This window comes from Tupaia chinensis, unplaced genomic scaffold (assembly GCF_000334495.1).
Source record: "Tupaia chinensis unplaced genomic scaffold, TupChi_1.0 Scaffold138910_1, whole genome shotgun sequence".
NCBI lineage: Eukaryota > Metazoa > Chordata > Mammalia > Scandentia > Tupaiidae > Tupaia > Tupaia belangeri.
The window spans coordinates 1,379,037-1,393,764 of NW_006198801.1; the positions used below are offsets into that span (position 1 = coordinate 1,379,037).

Here is a 14,728-nt window from a genome sequence, read left to right on the forward strand (position 1 = left end):
CCCTGGGGGGGATGGCCACGCCGCAATCCCTTCTCCTCCATTTTCCTCTCAGGATCTTGGGCACGCACACACACGCGCCCAGCGTGAATTTAAGCCACCGGGTCCAGGACTTGAACCGCGGTCGACTACGTGGCAGTCCAGCGACATAGCCATTACGCTAACTGCTGGTCCCCCAAGCTGACACTTCTTTATGTTTCAATAAAAAAGTTAGAAAAAGAACTTTTTTTTTTTTTTTTTAGAGGTTTTTGGTATAGGGTGTGTGTGGTCACCAGAAAGACAGAGAGAGACAGAAAGCAAGAAATCACCCCCGGGGGGGATGGCCATGCCACAATCCCCTCTCCATTCCCCTCTTGGGATCTTGGGCACGCACACACATGCGCCCGGCATGAGTTTAAGACACCAGGGCTGGGACTCAAACTGCAGTCAATCACATGGGAGTCCAGTGACATAGCCATTACACCAACTGCTGGTCCCAAGAAAGAACATTTTTAGAAAATCAATAGTAATTTAAAACATTTAAATGTTCATCGGAATGGCCAGATTACCCTAGAAAACTTCAGCCCTCTCCTTGGATGTCTTCTGGTCCTCCACCCCCTGAGATCTCCCTGAGTGGCCCCTTTCCCTGCCTGTCCCTGTGCCCATCCCTCATCAGTCCCTTCCCGACCCCAGGGCGCACTGGCTGACAGAGCCCAACCCCAGTGCAGAGGAGCTGTTCAGGATGGTGGGCGAGATCTTCATCTACTGGTCCAAGTCCCACGTGAGTCTCCACCCGCCCCGCCCTTCCTCTGCATCACTGAAGCAGCTGCCCAGTAGGTGCCCGCCCCCAGCTGCTGACCCCCAGCACTGTCCCCCTCAGAACTTTAAGCGGGAGGAGCAGAACTTCGTGGTCCAGAATGAGATCAACAACATGTCCTTCCTGACCGCCGACAACAAGAGCAAAATGGCCAAGGTGGGTGTTTCCTTCTGGGATCTGGGCTCGGCAGAGATGGAGGGAGGGGGCTCCCCTAGGGCTTCCTACCTGACCCCTCCTCACCCAGCCAGCCAGCCCTGTCCTGGTCACATTCCCCTCAGCCCTCAGAGCAGCCCCCGTTGCCCATCTCCTCTCTTCCTCCTCACCTCCTCCTCTCTCCTCCTCACCTTGCTCTTCTATCTTCTTCCTTTCTCCCGTCTCTCTCCTCTCTACTTCCCTCCTCTCCTCCAGTCGTCTCCCAACCCATCTCCCCCCCATCCCCCACCTCATCTCCCTCCTTCTCCCCAAGTCCTCCCTCCTCCTCTTCTCCCTCCTCCCATCTCCCCCCTGGTCCTCTTCTCCCTCCTCCTTGGCCACCTCCCTCCCTCCTCACCTGTTTCACTCCTCCCCTCACCATTCTTGCTGCTTCCCATTTTCACCTCTCCCATTTCTTTACTCCTCTCTGTGTGGTGGTATATCCCCTTTCCTCTCCCCCAGCCTTCTCAGAACTCCCCCTGTCAGAGTCCTACAGGACAAACCCACCCACTCTCAGCCAGGGGATGCATAGCGGGGTGGGCAGAGGACTGGGGTACTGCCAACTTGGAGGTGGGCTGGGCTTTCCGCGGGCTGGGGTAACCCTTTTTGTCTCTGTCTGTAACCCGGTGAAGCAGGCAGGAGACGCACAGGTCAGCCCCACGTCTGGGACCTTCCGCATGGCTTTTGGCGAATATCCTCTTCCCACTAAGCCTCAGCCCCTGCACCCTCCAGAAAGCCCCACCCCTTTTTCCCCATTCCCCACCCCTCATCCCTCCCTCCCCTCCCCTATTCTCCTTCTCTTCCTCCTCCCCCTCCTTCCCCTTCCCAAACTTCAGCTTTTGCCAATTTGATGACTTCTTCTTCTTCTTCTTTTTTTTTTTTTTTTTTTTGGCTTTTGCTACCAAAAAAGAAAAAAAAAGGAAAGAAAGAAAAAGAAAAGAAAGAAAGAAAGAACAACTTTCAGCTTTCCCCAAAGCATCATGGGCTGAATTCCAGGGAATAAGGGTGGGAGAGGCACGGGGCGCATGGGTGGGGAGGCAGAGCTCTCGCCGTGCAGTGGTTTAAGGCTTGGGCTCTGGGATTGGACAACCTTGGGTTAGAATCCTGTGTTGGTAGTTAGCTGTGTGACCTTGGTCAAGTGTCATCCTTTGGAGCCTCTGGAGGCATCCAGCCAGTGGCTGCCAACCCGGGCTCTGGGAGGACTCGATGAGATGCTGCTTGTGTGACCTTCAGCAATGCCTGCTCGATACGGCCGGGCGGCGTGGCTGTGGCTGTGGCCGAAGCTTGTCACCAGGGCTTCCCATTGGCATGAGTGAGGGCGCCCTGGCCCTGGGTCTGCGCCCAAGGCTACAGAACACGGCTGTGGGACTCTGTGCCCCGTTTATCTGCCTCCAGATCTTTCTGGATCTTTCTTGCATCTTCTATGTCCCCATCTTTGTGTCTCTCTTTTTCTTCCAACATATCTTGTCTCGTGGACTCTTTGTGGGTCTGCCTCTTTATCTCATTCTTGGGAACTTGGTCTTGGGTAATGAAGTGCGGGGCTGTGCATGTCGTGAAGGGGGATGGGACTGAGAGTTCTCAGGGGATTCTAGGAGAGGACTGCCAGAGGTCGAGAAAGGCCCCGAATTTGGGGAAATCTGTCAGAGTTTGGGTTAGAAGTTGAAAATTTGGGATGTGGGCTTGGGTCTGGGGATGGGCCTATAGTTAGGGCTGCATATCTGAAGGATAAGCAAGGTCTGGGGTGGAAGCCGAGTGTGCTCTGAGGTCGTGGGCAGGGGTGCCCGGGATCCAGGCTGGGGACTGGTGTGTGCGCCATGGCTGCAGGCTGGGGCTGGGGCTGGAACTTGGGCTGGTGTTAAGCCCTGCGTCCCCACAGTCAGGTGGCTCGGACCAGGAACGCACCAAGAAGCAGCGCCGGGGGGACCGGTACTCCGTACAGACGTCGCTGATCGTGGCCACACTCAAGAAGATGCTGCCCATCGGCCTGAACATGTGTGCCCCCACCGACCAGGACCTCATCACGCTGGCCAAGACCCGCTATGCCCTGGTGCCTGCCTGCCCCACCTGGGAATCCCACTCAGCATCCACTGAGCCTGCAGGACCCTCCTGAACCCCATTATCCCAGGAAGCTGAGGGACCTACTTGAGATTCTGCCAGGGTCCTGTAGACCTAAGGACCCTAACTGGGACCCTACTGAGACCTAGAAATGCTACTAAGACCCCTGGGCCCCCAGGGAGCTCTGCGGGACCCCACTGAGCCTCTCCAGGGTCATGCTGAGAACCCGAGGATCCCCTAAGCTACCACCCAAAGACTCCTCTGAGCCCTCCACCAAGATCCCCCCAAACCACTTGGTGTCCATGGAGCCCCACATGACCCCCAGCCTTCCCCTGTACCCTCAGGACTGAAGGGCTGGGCTTCCACAGCCTATAGCTCATGCCCTTTCCACATTCTGCTCACTCATCCCCCCGATTCTATTGACACCCATCTGAATCCCCAAACTCCCTGGGGTCTAGTGAGCCCTGGAGAACCTATATATCACCCCAGGACCCTCCTGGCCCCGTCCCCAGACCACACCCAAACATCTGAGGCCCAAACTGCTGGGGATCAGCTGTCTCCAGACCTCTTAAGCCCTCTGAGATCCCCAAAGAAGCTCCCCAGAACCCCGCTTACTCCTTGTAAGGGACAGCAAAGACAGTCTCCTACAGGGTCCTTTTCCACCTCAGCGACCCTAAGAAACACGTCCAGGGTTCTGTTCCAAAAGGCCTGTCACCCTCCCCGCAGGTGCTAAGTACTGACAGCCTGTTAGCCCCCTTGGGCCCTGAAGACCACTGACTTCCCCCTTGGCATAATGAGGACCCCTTTCCTGGAACCCCAAAGACCTTTCCCCTTCTTCCAGGACCTCAAGCTCTTTCTAGGACCTGTTGAGTTCTGTGAGGACCCCAGGGCCCTGCTGACCCCTCCTCTGTCCCCTGTATGACTAGTGATCTGCTTGGCCTGTCTGATCCCTCCAGGACCTCCTCAGACCTTGCTGACGCCCCGGCCCTTCTCACCCCCTCCGATATCTTCAAAAACTCCCTGTCCCACTCTGGCTTCTGATAGACCCCGCTGGTCTTATTTTGACCTTCAATAACATCATCTTGTCACCCCCCTGCCTCCTCTAATCCCCCCTTTGAGGTGTCTCTGTGCCCTCTGTCCCCTCTAGGATACCTCCCAGAGCACTGCCACACTTTGGGTCCTTTCTGTTTCCCTCCTGTCCTCTCCACGCAAACCTGTCCCCAGGTCTTGTGGTGGCCGGCCTAGGAGGGAAAGGGCTGTGGGTCAAGGAGTGGGCTGGGACCCCGGGAGTGATCCAGCCTTGGCCATGTCTCCCCAGAAAGACACAGATGAGGAGGTCCGGGAATTTCTGCAAAACAACCTTCACCTTCAGGGAAAGGTAAGCCGCCTTCACTGCACCAGAAAATAACCACAGCACACCAACTGCTCATGTTTGAGCGCCTACTTGTACCGGGTGTGGATGGACCTTCCCGGGAGCTCCCTGGTCGAACCCGTAGCATGTTGAAAAGGAGGCGAGGCAGCACAAGAAGAGACTGTAGAGAACCCAGCAGGCTGAGCGAGGCAGGAGTGGGCAGAGCAGGTGCCTCACGCTGGCCCTCACCCCCTGCAGGTTGAAGGTTCCCCATCTCTGCGCTGGCAGATGGCCCTGTACCGGGGCGTCCCAGGCCGCGAAGAGGACGCCGACGACCCCGAGAAAATCGTGCGCAGAGTCCAGGAAGTGTCCGCGGTGCTCTATCACCTGGACCAGGTGGGTGGGGCCCAAGGGGTCTTAAGCTGAATGGTCAAAGCTTGAGCCTCTGGGTGGGAGGGTCTTGGTTTTGTGGGCGGGGCTGGGTGTGGCGCCCAGTGTTTAAGGCAAGGCTAGAATGGGAACTTGGAACTGGGGGAGGGACCTGGAGCTTAACTAGCTGAGTGCTGGACCGAGGGGGCAGAACTTTGGGTCTTGGGGGGGGGCTGATGGAGATGCTTCCATCTGTGGATAGAAATTTGAGTGTGGGAGGATTGGGGCGGGGCCTGGGATAGAAACAGTGCAGGAGGCGGAGCCAGACCTTCAATGGAACCTAGCTGTCCTTCGTCCTTATGTGTCCGACCTGAATATGGATCTGGGCACAGGTGGGAAGTTTCAGCCAGGGCCAGGAATGAGACTCAGACCAGAGGCAGGGTCTGGGGCTGTAACAGACTGTCTTGCTGTTGTGCCCGGTTGGTAGAGATATTTCCAAAAGACCACCAAGGAGCCAATTCCGATGCAAGCACACAAGGGTCGCTTTTATTCAGGCTCCAGCCAGGATTCCCACACACAGCGGGTCAGAGTAGAGAGCCCCCAGTGTTAGTTGGGCTGGGTTTTTATTTGGCTCTGGGGTGGGGGGAGGTCGAGGGGCGCTGAGGAATGCACTCAGGCGGCTATACATTGGCTGGAGATTTCAAGAAGCATAGTTGTCTTTTACTGACTGGCAAGAAAGTTACTTCAGGTCTCTGGTCTTTCCTTTGTATTTTATCATTGGCCAACCCCGGTGGGGTGAGGTGATGGTTTTATGACCTTCTCCTACGTGGTCGGCTCGCCTCCTTGAAATGGCACTGATTCTCAGCAAGGTGGGTTTAACAAAATGGAGTTGCCCCGTAAAAAAGTGGAGTCACTCTGGTCCTTCACTGCCCTCCCCCAGATCGAACACCCTTACAAATCCAAAAAGGCTGTGTGGCACAAGCTCCTATCCAAGCAACGCCGGAGGGCAGTCGTGGCCTGTTTCCGTATGACGCCCCTCTACAACCTGCCCACGTAAGGCCCCCAGGGAGGAGGGAGCTTGGACTCTTGAGCAGGGGTGGCTGGGAGTCGAGAGGACGGAATGCTGACTGGATGGGGTCTTGGGGATGGTTGGGGTCTGTAGATGGACAGAAGGTCAAGGGGACATGCAAGAGGAGACATCTCAGTGATGCCCAGAACATTCTCGTGCAGGCACCGAGCATGTAACATGTTCCTGGAAAGCTACAAGGCCTCATGGATCCTGACTGAAGACCACAGTTTTGAGGACCGCATGATAGACGATCTTTCAGTGAGCTGGGGCTTGCCTGGGGCTATGGGGACAGAGCTGGGTAGGCCTGTGCTGCTGTTGCACACCTCCGAGGGTCTTCCTTCACACTGAAGGGTATAGAATTGTCAGCTTCTGGCTTGGGTTGAACCCAGGTATGGGGCAGGAGGTGGGAGAAGAAAAGAAAATCCAGCCCACCAGGGCTCTGGGTGGGGGCAATAGGAGGGGACTCTAGACATCCTTTCCCCAACCCCTGACTCCTCCCTCCCAGAAAGCTGGGGAGCAGGAGGAGGAGGAGGAAGAGGTGGAGGAGAAGAAGCCAGATCCCCTGCACCAGCTGGTCCTGCACTTCAGCCGCACTGCCCTGACTGAAAAGAGGTGAGGACTTTTCCCAGGGCCTTAGAAATACCCCCAAGGTCTTGGGAGGGACCTGATCTCTCCTCCCCACTCCCTTACCCTGCCCATCCCAGCAACCTCCCATTGCCTCAAGAGAGACCCCATGATCTCCACAGCTGATCTTTCGATGTTGCTTTACTAGGATGGGCAGGGCTACCACGTGGTGTCGCGCAGGCTGAACGAGAGCATCTTGGCTGCCTGATTTATCACAGGCGATGTGGACTTACTAGGCTTTTCGAGAAGAAAGTGACTTGCTCACACAAAATCAGTGTATCGTGAAAAAAAAAATACATGTATATGACTAATTTCCAAGAGACAGAAGTGGGGAGAGAGGCTTATTCTAATTCACAGGGCTAATGGCAGTCTTAGGAATAAGTAACAGAGCCAAGGATGCTGCCGCTGCAGCGTCTATCGAGGGCTTATGTGTCAGGCACCACGCCGAGACTCGATGTGCATTTTCTCTCTTAGGTGGATACTGTTACCGACTCCTTTTTGTGGAAGAGGCAAGGAGGCACAGGGACTCGTTTTTCTCACAGAAGGGGAGGTCAGGAGCCAGACATATCAGGGCAGTGGCACAGGGACAGAGACCCAGATGCTTAGCTTTCTGGTTGGCCATTCTTCGCTTTTCTCTTGTGGTTCCTAGAGATGGACGCCATTCTTCTGGGCATCATGACTTTGTGCCAGGCAAAAAGACAGAGAAAGGTTTTTGTTTTTTTCCTTCTAAGCAAGACCTTTAGCCTTTTTTTTTTTTTTTTTTTTGCTATAGGGTGCGTTCACTCACCAGAGAGACAGAAAGCAAGAAATCACCCCAAAAGGGGGAGGGCCCCGCTGCAATCCCTTCTCCTCCATTTTCCTCTAGGGATCTTGGGCATGCCGCACATACGCCCAGCCTGAGTTCAAGGCACCGGGTCCGGGACTCGAACCACGTTGGGCTACATGGGAGTCCAGCAACATAGCCATTGCTCCAACTGCTGGTCCTCCTTCAGCCTTTTTTATCTAAGAAAGGAAGCTCTCTCTGGTAGACTTCTGCACAGAGCTCACTGACCAGAATTTTTTTTTAAAGTTTCGAGAGAGAGAAGGGGAATCCCCAACAGGGTCTTCACGCCAAGGTCCACCCCCAGCCATGTGGGGTCACAGACATGCACACACATGTAGTCTCTACAGGGAGGGCCGCAAGATGTGAACCCAAGACCTTCCAATGTGGTCTCAGCTTCGAGGCATATCGTGTTAGCACTGGACCACTGTGGCTAGCTGGTCATTAGCCAGAATTATTTTTTTTTAACTGTTTTTTTTAATTTTAGCAGTTTTTAATAAGAACTGTATATAAGTTTTTTTCTCCTGCATGTTCTCAATTGTTTCTTCCTTATATTTGCCCTTTTCCTTTCCTACTTGGTGAGACTTGGTTTTCCATCGAGGATCTTTTTGTGGTCTTTGTCCAGTTTCAGCCTGGTGATAAGCACCTCGCTGGGTGAATCCCCACATGGGCCTCTGTGCCATTAGCCTTTTCCCACTGCAGCCGCTCCACGTAGATGACGTGTTTCTTCCTGTAAACGTGGACCACTTTGCCACTGGGCTGAGCTTTATAGTGTCCTCGCACAGCCTGAATGTCATTGTCCTTTCGGAAGGGCAAAGATCACACACTGTACTTCTGCCTCAGCTCGTTGGAAAGGGGGGAAGACATAATCTTCCTGCGGATGTGGGAAGGTGCATTGAAATGCCTTTTACGGTTCTTGCTTCGGTCAGAAGCCACGAAAGGATTGAACTTCATTTTGGCTGCTGCTCTGGCAATGGCCGCAATAGAGAAAGGTCTCTCTTTTTTTAAAAAAAAAAAAAAAAGAATTATTTTTATTTAACTTTATTTATTTATTTTAATTTGGCCAGAGAGGGAGAGAGAGAGAGAGAGAGAGAAAGTGAGAAAGCGAGAAAGCAAGCTGCTGGGTTTGAACCACATCGGGCATGTTGGAATCCAATGCCCTTAACCACCATGCCACCTGCCAGCTCCCAATTTACTTTTACTCTTTTTTTTTTTTTAATAATTATTTTATTTAACTTTATTTTTTAAGAGATATTTTTGCTATAGGGCACATGTACTCGCCATAGAGACAGAGATAGACAGAAAGCTAGAAATCACTCTCCCATCAACCTGGGGGGAAGGCCATGCTGCAATCCCTTCTCCTCCATTCTCTTGGAATTTTGGCATGCACTCACACATGCCCAGCATGAGATTTAATCCACCTGGGACTTGAACCATGGTTGACTACATAGGAATCCAACAGTGTAACCATTACGTCACCTGCTGGTCCCCACCCTGGTCAGAATTCTGACATAAGGTTACTGCTAGCTACAAAGGAGACTAGGAAATTGTTCTGTTTTCAGTCCTGTGGGAGAACAGTGACTCTGAAGCTGAACTTGAGAGGTTGAATCCCAGGACAAGTTGTATGACCTTGGCCAAAATCTTTGTGCCTCAGTTCCTTCATCTATAAGATGGGGTCAGTAATATGTCTATCTGACAAGGCCAGCAGGTGGCATGGTGGTTAAGGTGCTGGACTCCCAGATGGTAAGCCGCAGTTGGAGACCTGGACCTGATGGATTGAAAATCATGCTGGGTGCTTGTGCATAAATGCCAAAAATTCCAAAAAGAGAATGAAAGAGAAGGAATTGCAGTGTGGCCATGGCCCCTGCAGGGTGATTTCTCACTTTCTCTCTGTCTTTGTCTCTTTCCAGTAAGTACACACACCCTATGACAAAAAAAATAAATAAATAAAAATAAAAAAATACACACACACACACACACACACACCTACCTAACAGTATTACTATGGGGATTAAATTATAAATATATATAAAGCATTTAGAACAGAAACAAGGTAAAGGAGACCGGCAAGTAGCTTGGTGGTTAAGGCCCACATGGCCGACCATGGTTCGAGTCTCAGACCTGGCGGCTTGCTTTCTCACTTTCCTCTCTCTCTCTCTCTCTCTCTCTAAATCTGGTCAAATTAAAATGAATGAATGAATGAATGAAATTGAATAAAATAATTTACAAAAAAAGAATAAGGTAGATACTCAACAGATTTTGGCTATTGTAGAGCAGACCCAAGGAGAAGGTGGTTGGCCATATCTGTCAAGTGAAACATCTAGTTTTGTGGCTAATAAAAGAGAAAATACCTGAAACTGGAAGATTTATACACATAGAGGTCTAGGGGCAGCAGGTGGCATGGAGCTTCAAGCACCGGATCCCACATGGCCAACTGCACGGTGTGAGTCCTGGACCCAGTGACTTGAGAATCACAGTGGGCACGTGTGTGTGTGTGTGTGTGTGTGTGCGCCCAAGATCCCAAGAGGAAAATTGGATTTTCCCAAGAGGAAAAAGGGATTGTGGCTGACCCTGACCCTACCTCCTGGGGAGTGATTTCTCCCTTTCTTTTTCTCTCTCCCTTTCTCTATTTCTGTCTCTCTGCAAGCACATGCACACTAGAGCAAAAACTAAAAAAAAAAAAAAAAAAAAAGAGAGAGAGCGAGAGAGAGAGACCTATTCAGCTTATGGTTTGGAAGTCCAAGGGTCACAGGCCACCCCTGTTGGGGGGCCCCTGGCTGCATCCCCACACGGCAGCGAGCAGGAGAGCGTAGTTACACGCCTCACTGTCATTCCCTCTCTGTATAAACCAAGTAGGAGTCGATCATAGGGCCCTGCCCTGAGACCTTGACCCTAACCTCTTCCCCAAATCCCTACCTTTCAACACCGTCATTGGGTCAAGGTCTCACCCTCTTAATCCTGCTACAGTGGCTCAATGCCTGAATTTTTGTTGGTTCTATCTGAACCATAGCAGGTTGCGAGATGGCCCTGAGATCCTCAGTCCTCTATGACCCCATGTCGGTGTTCCTCTACGGGTAACTCCAGCCAAACGCCCTGCGTGAATGCCACTGGGCAGTGCGGGCCACATGGCCACATCTTACCTGTTATTCAGACTGAGCAGATAGAAAGTTCCCATGGGCTCTGCCTTCATTACATGCCATCCTGGTGATGAAGAGTCCTCCCCACTTGAAGCACACGGCGGAGCGTGGGGAGGGTTGGCTCTCCAGGGGAAAACAGGAAGCGGTTGTGAGATGGAGGGTCCTCTCCACCGGGTCCTGACCGTCTCCCTACTTACTTCCTCAGCAAGCTAGACGAGGATTACCTGTACATGGCGTATGCAGACATCATGGCAAAGGTGAGGCTCTGCCCCACCCAGGCAGGTTCCCTTCACAGCTGCAATGCCCGTCCACTAAGAAGGCCCGGGGGTGGGTGGGTTGGGGACCTCCTTTGTTCACTGTCATCCCTTAACTGATGCCTCCTCTTCAGAGCTGCCACCTGGAGGAGGGAGGGGAGAATGGTGAAGGTGAAGAAGAGGAGCCTGAAGTTTCCTTTGAGGTAGGTGGGGTCAGGAGGTCCTGGCGGAAAGGAACGGTTCTCTGGCTTCAGTCATTTCCCATTCATTCAGCATGCATTCACACAGTGAGGCTTTGGGGCCCAGCAGTGACGAAGTTCACCCACAGGGTAAATACCCAGGGGGCACAGGCAGAGGGGTCAGGCTGGGATGAGGGGACACAGTCAGCGGCATGAGGGTGAGAGGGGTCAGCATCAGGATGGGGGAGCCTCAGAAGGAGGCATGGTAGCCCAGTCAAGGTGCCTGACCCAGCCTGGGAGGAAAGGCATCAGAGAACTTCTCAGAGAAGGGATGTTTGAGCAGAAGGATAAAAGGAGCATACCAGCTAAAGAAAAGAAGCGGGGGGGCAGCAAGTGGCATAATGGTTTCATCGCTGGACTCCTATGTAGTTGACCATGGTTCAAGTCCTGAACTCGGCAGCTTAAAACTCACACCAGATGCATGGGTGTGTGTGCCCAAAATCCTGAGAGGAGAATGAAGGAGAAGGGATTGTGTCATGGCCATTGAACTCGCTTTTTTTTTTTTTTTGGAGAGATTTTCACTGTAGGGCGCGTGCGCTTGCCAGACAGAGAGAGACATAGAGACAGAAAGCGAGAAATCACCCCCCAGGGGGGATGGTCACGCCGCAATCCCTTCTCCTCCATTCTCCTCTCGGGATCTTGGGCACGCACACACACGCGCCCGGCATGAGTTTTAAGCCACCGGGTCCGGGACACGAACCGTGGTCGACTACGTGGGAATCCAGCGACATAGCCATTACGCTAACTGCTGGTTCCCTGAACTCGCTTTTTATCTCTGTCTCTATCTGTCTCTCTGGTGAGATCATGTACCCTATAGCAAAAATCTCATTAAGAAAAAAAAGTCAAAAGTAAAAAGAAGAAGGGGGAACAACATAGACAACGGTCAGGCAGTAAGAAAGAGCGAATACATATGCAGTTAACCAGTTCATTCAATCGCGGAGGCAGTCAGCAAGCTCTCACTTCAGTCTCTTAGCCAGGACCCTTTCTGGCATCTGCTGGAGCCTTTCTCAGAATTTTGTTTTTAAATGTAGAAAATGAATTAATAGCAGAAGAAACAAGGATGAAGTGGTTATCAACGTATTTAAAAACCAAATTTGTGGGGCAGGCAGGTGGCATGGTGGTTAAGAGGGCTGGACTTGCTCGTGGCCTACTGCAGTTTGAGTCTCAGACCTGGTGTCTTGCTTTCTCGCTTTCCCCCTCTCTCACTCAGTCTCTCTCTCTGGTCAATTTAAAGTAAATAAATAAATAAAGTCAAATAAAGTAATTCTTTAGAAAAATTTTATGATAGCACTAGCAGTTGGCGTAATGGCTATGTCACTGGACTCCCATGTAGTTGACTGTTTCGAGTCCCAGACCTGGTGGCTTAAACTTAAGCCAGACACGTGTGCGTGTGTGCCCAAGATCCCGAGAGGAGAACGGAGGAGGAAGGATTGCAGTGCGGCCATCCCCCCTGGGGGGTGAGTTCTCACTTTCTGTCTCTCTGTCTCTGTCTTTCTGGCGAGCACATGTGCCCTATAGCAAAAACCTCTTAAAAAAAAAAAAAAGAATAAAACTTAAAAAAAAAAAAAAGATGTCTGTAGCAGAAATAATGTGCTGTGGAAACTACTGTGATTCTTCTTTTTAAAAAATGATTTATTTTAGGGGCCAGCAGATGGCATGACTGACTGTGGTTCAAGTCCTGGATCTGGTGACTTGAAAATCACACCAGGCACACGTGCTAGCGTGCCCAAGATCCCAGGTGGAGAATGGAGGAGCAGGAATTGTGTCGTGGCCATTCCCCCAGGGGGTGATTTCTCACTTTCTGTCTCTCTCTGTCTCTCAGAGAGTACCAGCACACACACCCTATAGCAAAAATCTCTCTAAAAAAAAAAAAAAGAAAAAGAGGGGCCAGCAGTTAGTGTAATGGCTATGTTTCTGAACTCCCATGTAGTCGACTGTGGTTCAAGTCCCGGACCTGGTGGCTTAAACTCACGCCAGACACATGTGCGTGTGTGCCCAAGATCCCGAGAGGAGAATGGAGGAGAAGGGACTGCGGCGTGGCCATCCCCCCTGGGGGGTGATTTCTTGCTTTCTATCTCTCTGTCTATCTCTGTCTTTCTGGTGAACTCATGCACCCTATAACAAAAACCTCTAAATTTTTTTTTAAAAAAGAAAAAGAATAGGGGCCGGCAAGTGGCATGGTGGTTAAAGGCGTTGGACTCCCACATGGCCGACCATGGTTCAAGTCTCGGACCTGGTGGCTTGCTTTCTCACTTCCTCTCTCTCTCTCTCTCTGTCTCTCTCTGATCAAACTGGAAAATAATAATGATAATAATAAATAAAGTTAAATAAAAATAATAAGAAAAAATATTTTTAAAAAGAGGTCCAGGACTCAGACTGCAGTTGGCTATGTGGCAGCCCAGTGCCTTAACCATGATGCCACCTGCTGACCCCATGACTATAATTCTTATTAGTGATGAAACCATAGATTCTGCTATGTTGTTATGATTTATAGCTTCATCCATTATAGAAGGAAATGCTATATCTCCATTAGAGGGTGGTAAACCTAAAAATGTAACTTGTTCTCCAAGTTCACAGAACTCTATCCAGCAACCCCTTGGAGGTCTGTGGGCCCAAGTTCCACCTGCTCCACCCCCAGCCCTGATTTAAACAGGTCTTGCTCCATTTTCCATCCTGCGCTAGACACTAGAGACAAGTGGAGGAATAAAGACCCTGGAGATGGAGGGAGCTCACATGGGTCGTGGATGTGGTGGATGTGACAGCACTGGAGGAGGCAGGGCCTGGGGACGAGGCTGGGCTGGAGGGCCTGGACTCACCTGGCCCCATGGGTTTGCTTCTCTGCCCCAGGAGAAAGAGATGGAGAAGCAGAGGCTCCTGTACCAGCAGGCGCGGCTACACAACCGAGGGGCCGCCGAGATGGTGCTGCAGATGATCAGCGCCTGCAAAGGTGCCCCTTGCACGTGCAGTCACCCCCTCCCCTGAGCCCAGCTGTTCTGCCCGTGCTGTGGGCATGCCTCTCCACTCCCACACGCCGGTGGCTTGCACTCACACTTCAACCCTCCCAAGTTCCCTTAGCCCACTCATCTTGTGAGTTTCCAGTCAGAATCACCCCTCCGTGCACTCCTCTTCACACTCTTCCATCTCCTTCCTTCCCACTCCCTGGGAGGCTGTTTTCTGCCGTGTGAGAACACTGCCCCCAACTGGGCAGACCATCTGTTGCTCTCCACCCCCTCCAGGAGAGACGGGCGCCATGGTGTCCTCCACCCTGAAGCTGGGCATCTCCATCCTCAATGGAGGCAATGCCGAGGTGCAGCAGGTAGCAGAGGTGGAGGAACTTGGGAGGGGAGCTACAGGGCTGGCAGGTTCCTCGGGGACCCCCAGCTTCCTCTCCCCTGCTGCCCCCTCTGTAGAAAATGCTGGACTATCTGAAGGACAAGAAGGAAGTTGGCTTCTTCCAGAGTATCCAGGCACTGATGCAAACATGCAGGTAGGTGCTCCTTAAGCCCTTTTTGGTGTGGCTGTGCCCCCACGGCTGGTACCACTTCTGGTTCTAGTTCTGCCGCCTTGGTCCAGGAACAAAGACTCATTTTTTGTTTTGTTTTGTTTTGTTTTGTTTGTTTGTTTGTTTGTTTTTGGAGAGATTTTCACTGTAGGGCGCGTGCGCTCGCTAGACAGACAGAGAGACATAGAGACAGAAAGCGAGAAATCACCCCCCAGGGGGGATGGTCACACCGCAATCCCTTCTCCTCCATTCTCCTCTCGGGATCTTGGGCACGCACGCACACATGCGCCCGGCGTGAGTTTTAAGCCACTGGGTACGGGACA

General features: G+C 52.0%; 1 protein-coding gene across 1 annotated transcript in view; it reads left to right on the forward strand.

The window, feature by feature from the left end:
- Positions 1-14,728, forward strand: part of RYR1 (ryanodine receptor 1) — a 180,225-nt gene that overhangs the window by 101,059 nt on the left and 64,438 nt on the right. Inside the window, 11 exon segments of the mRNA XM_027765622.1 lie at positions 2,862-3,032; positions 4,359-4,418; positions 4,650-4,787; positions 5,701-5,813; positions 5,991-6,087; positions 6,335-6,441; positions 10,616-10,667; positions 10,799-10,867; positions 13,751-13,850; positions 14,140-14,219; positions 14,314-14,390. Coding sequence (XP_027621423.1) covers positions 2,862-3,032; positions 4,359-4,418; positions 4,650-4,787; positions 5,701-5,813; positions 5,991-6,087; positions 6,335-6,441; positions 10,616-10,667; positions 10,799-10,867; positions 13,751-13,850; positions 14,140-14,219; positions 14,314-14,390 — 1,064 coding nt within the window.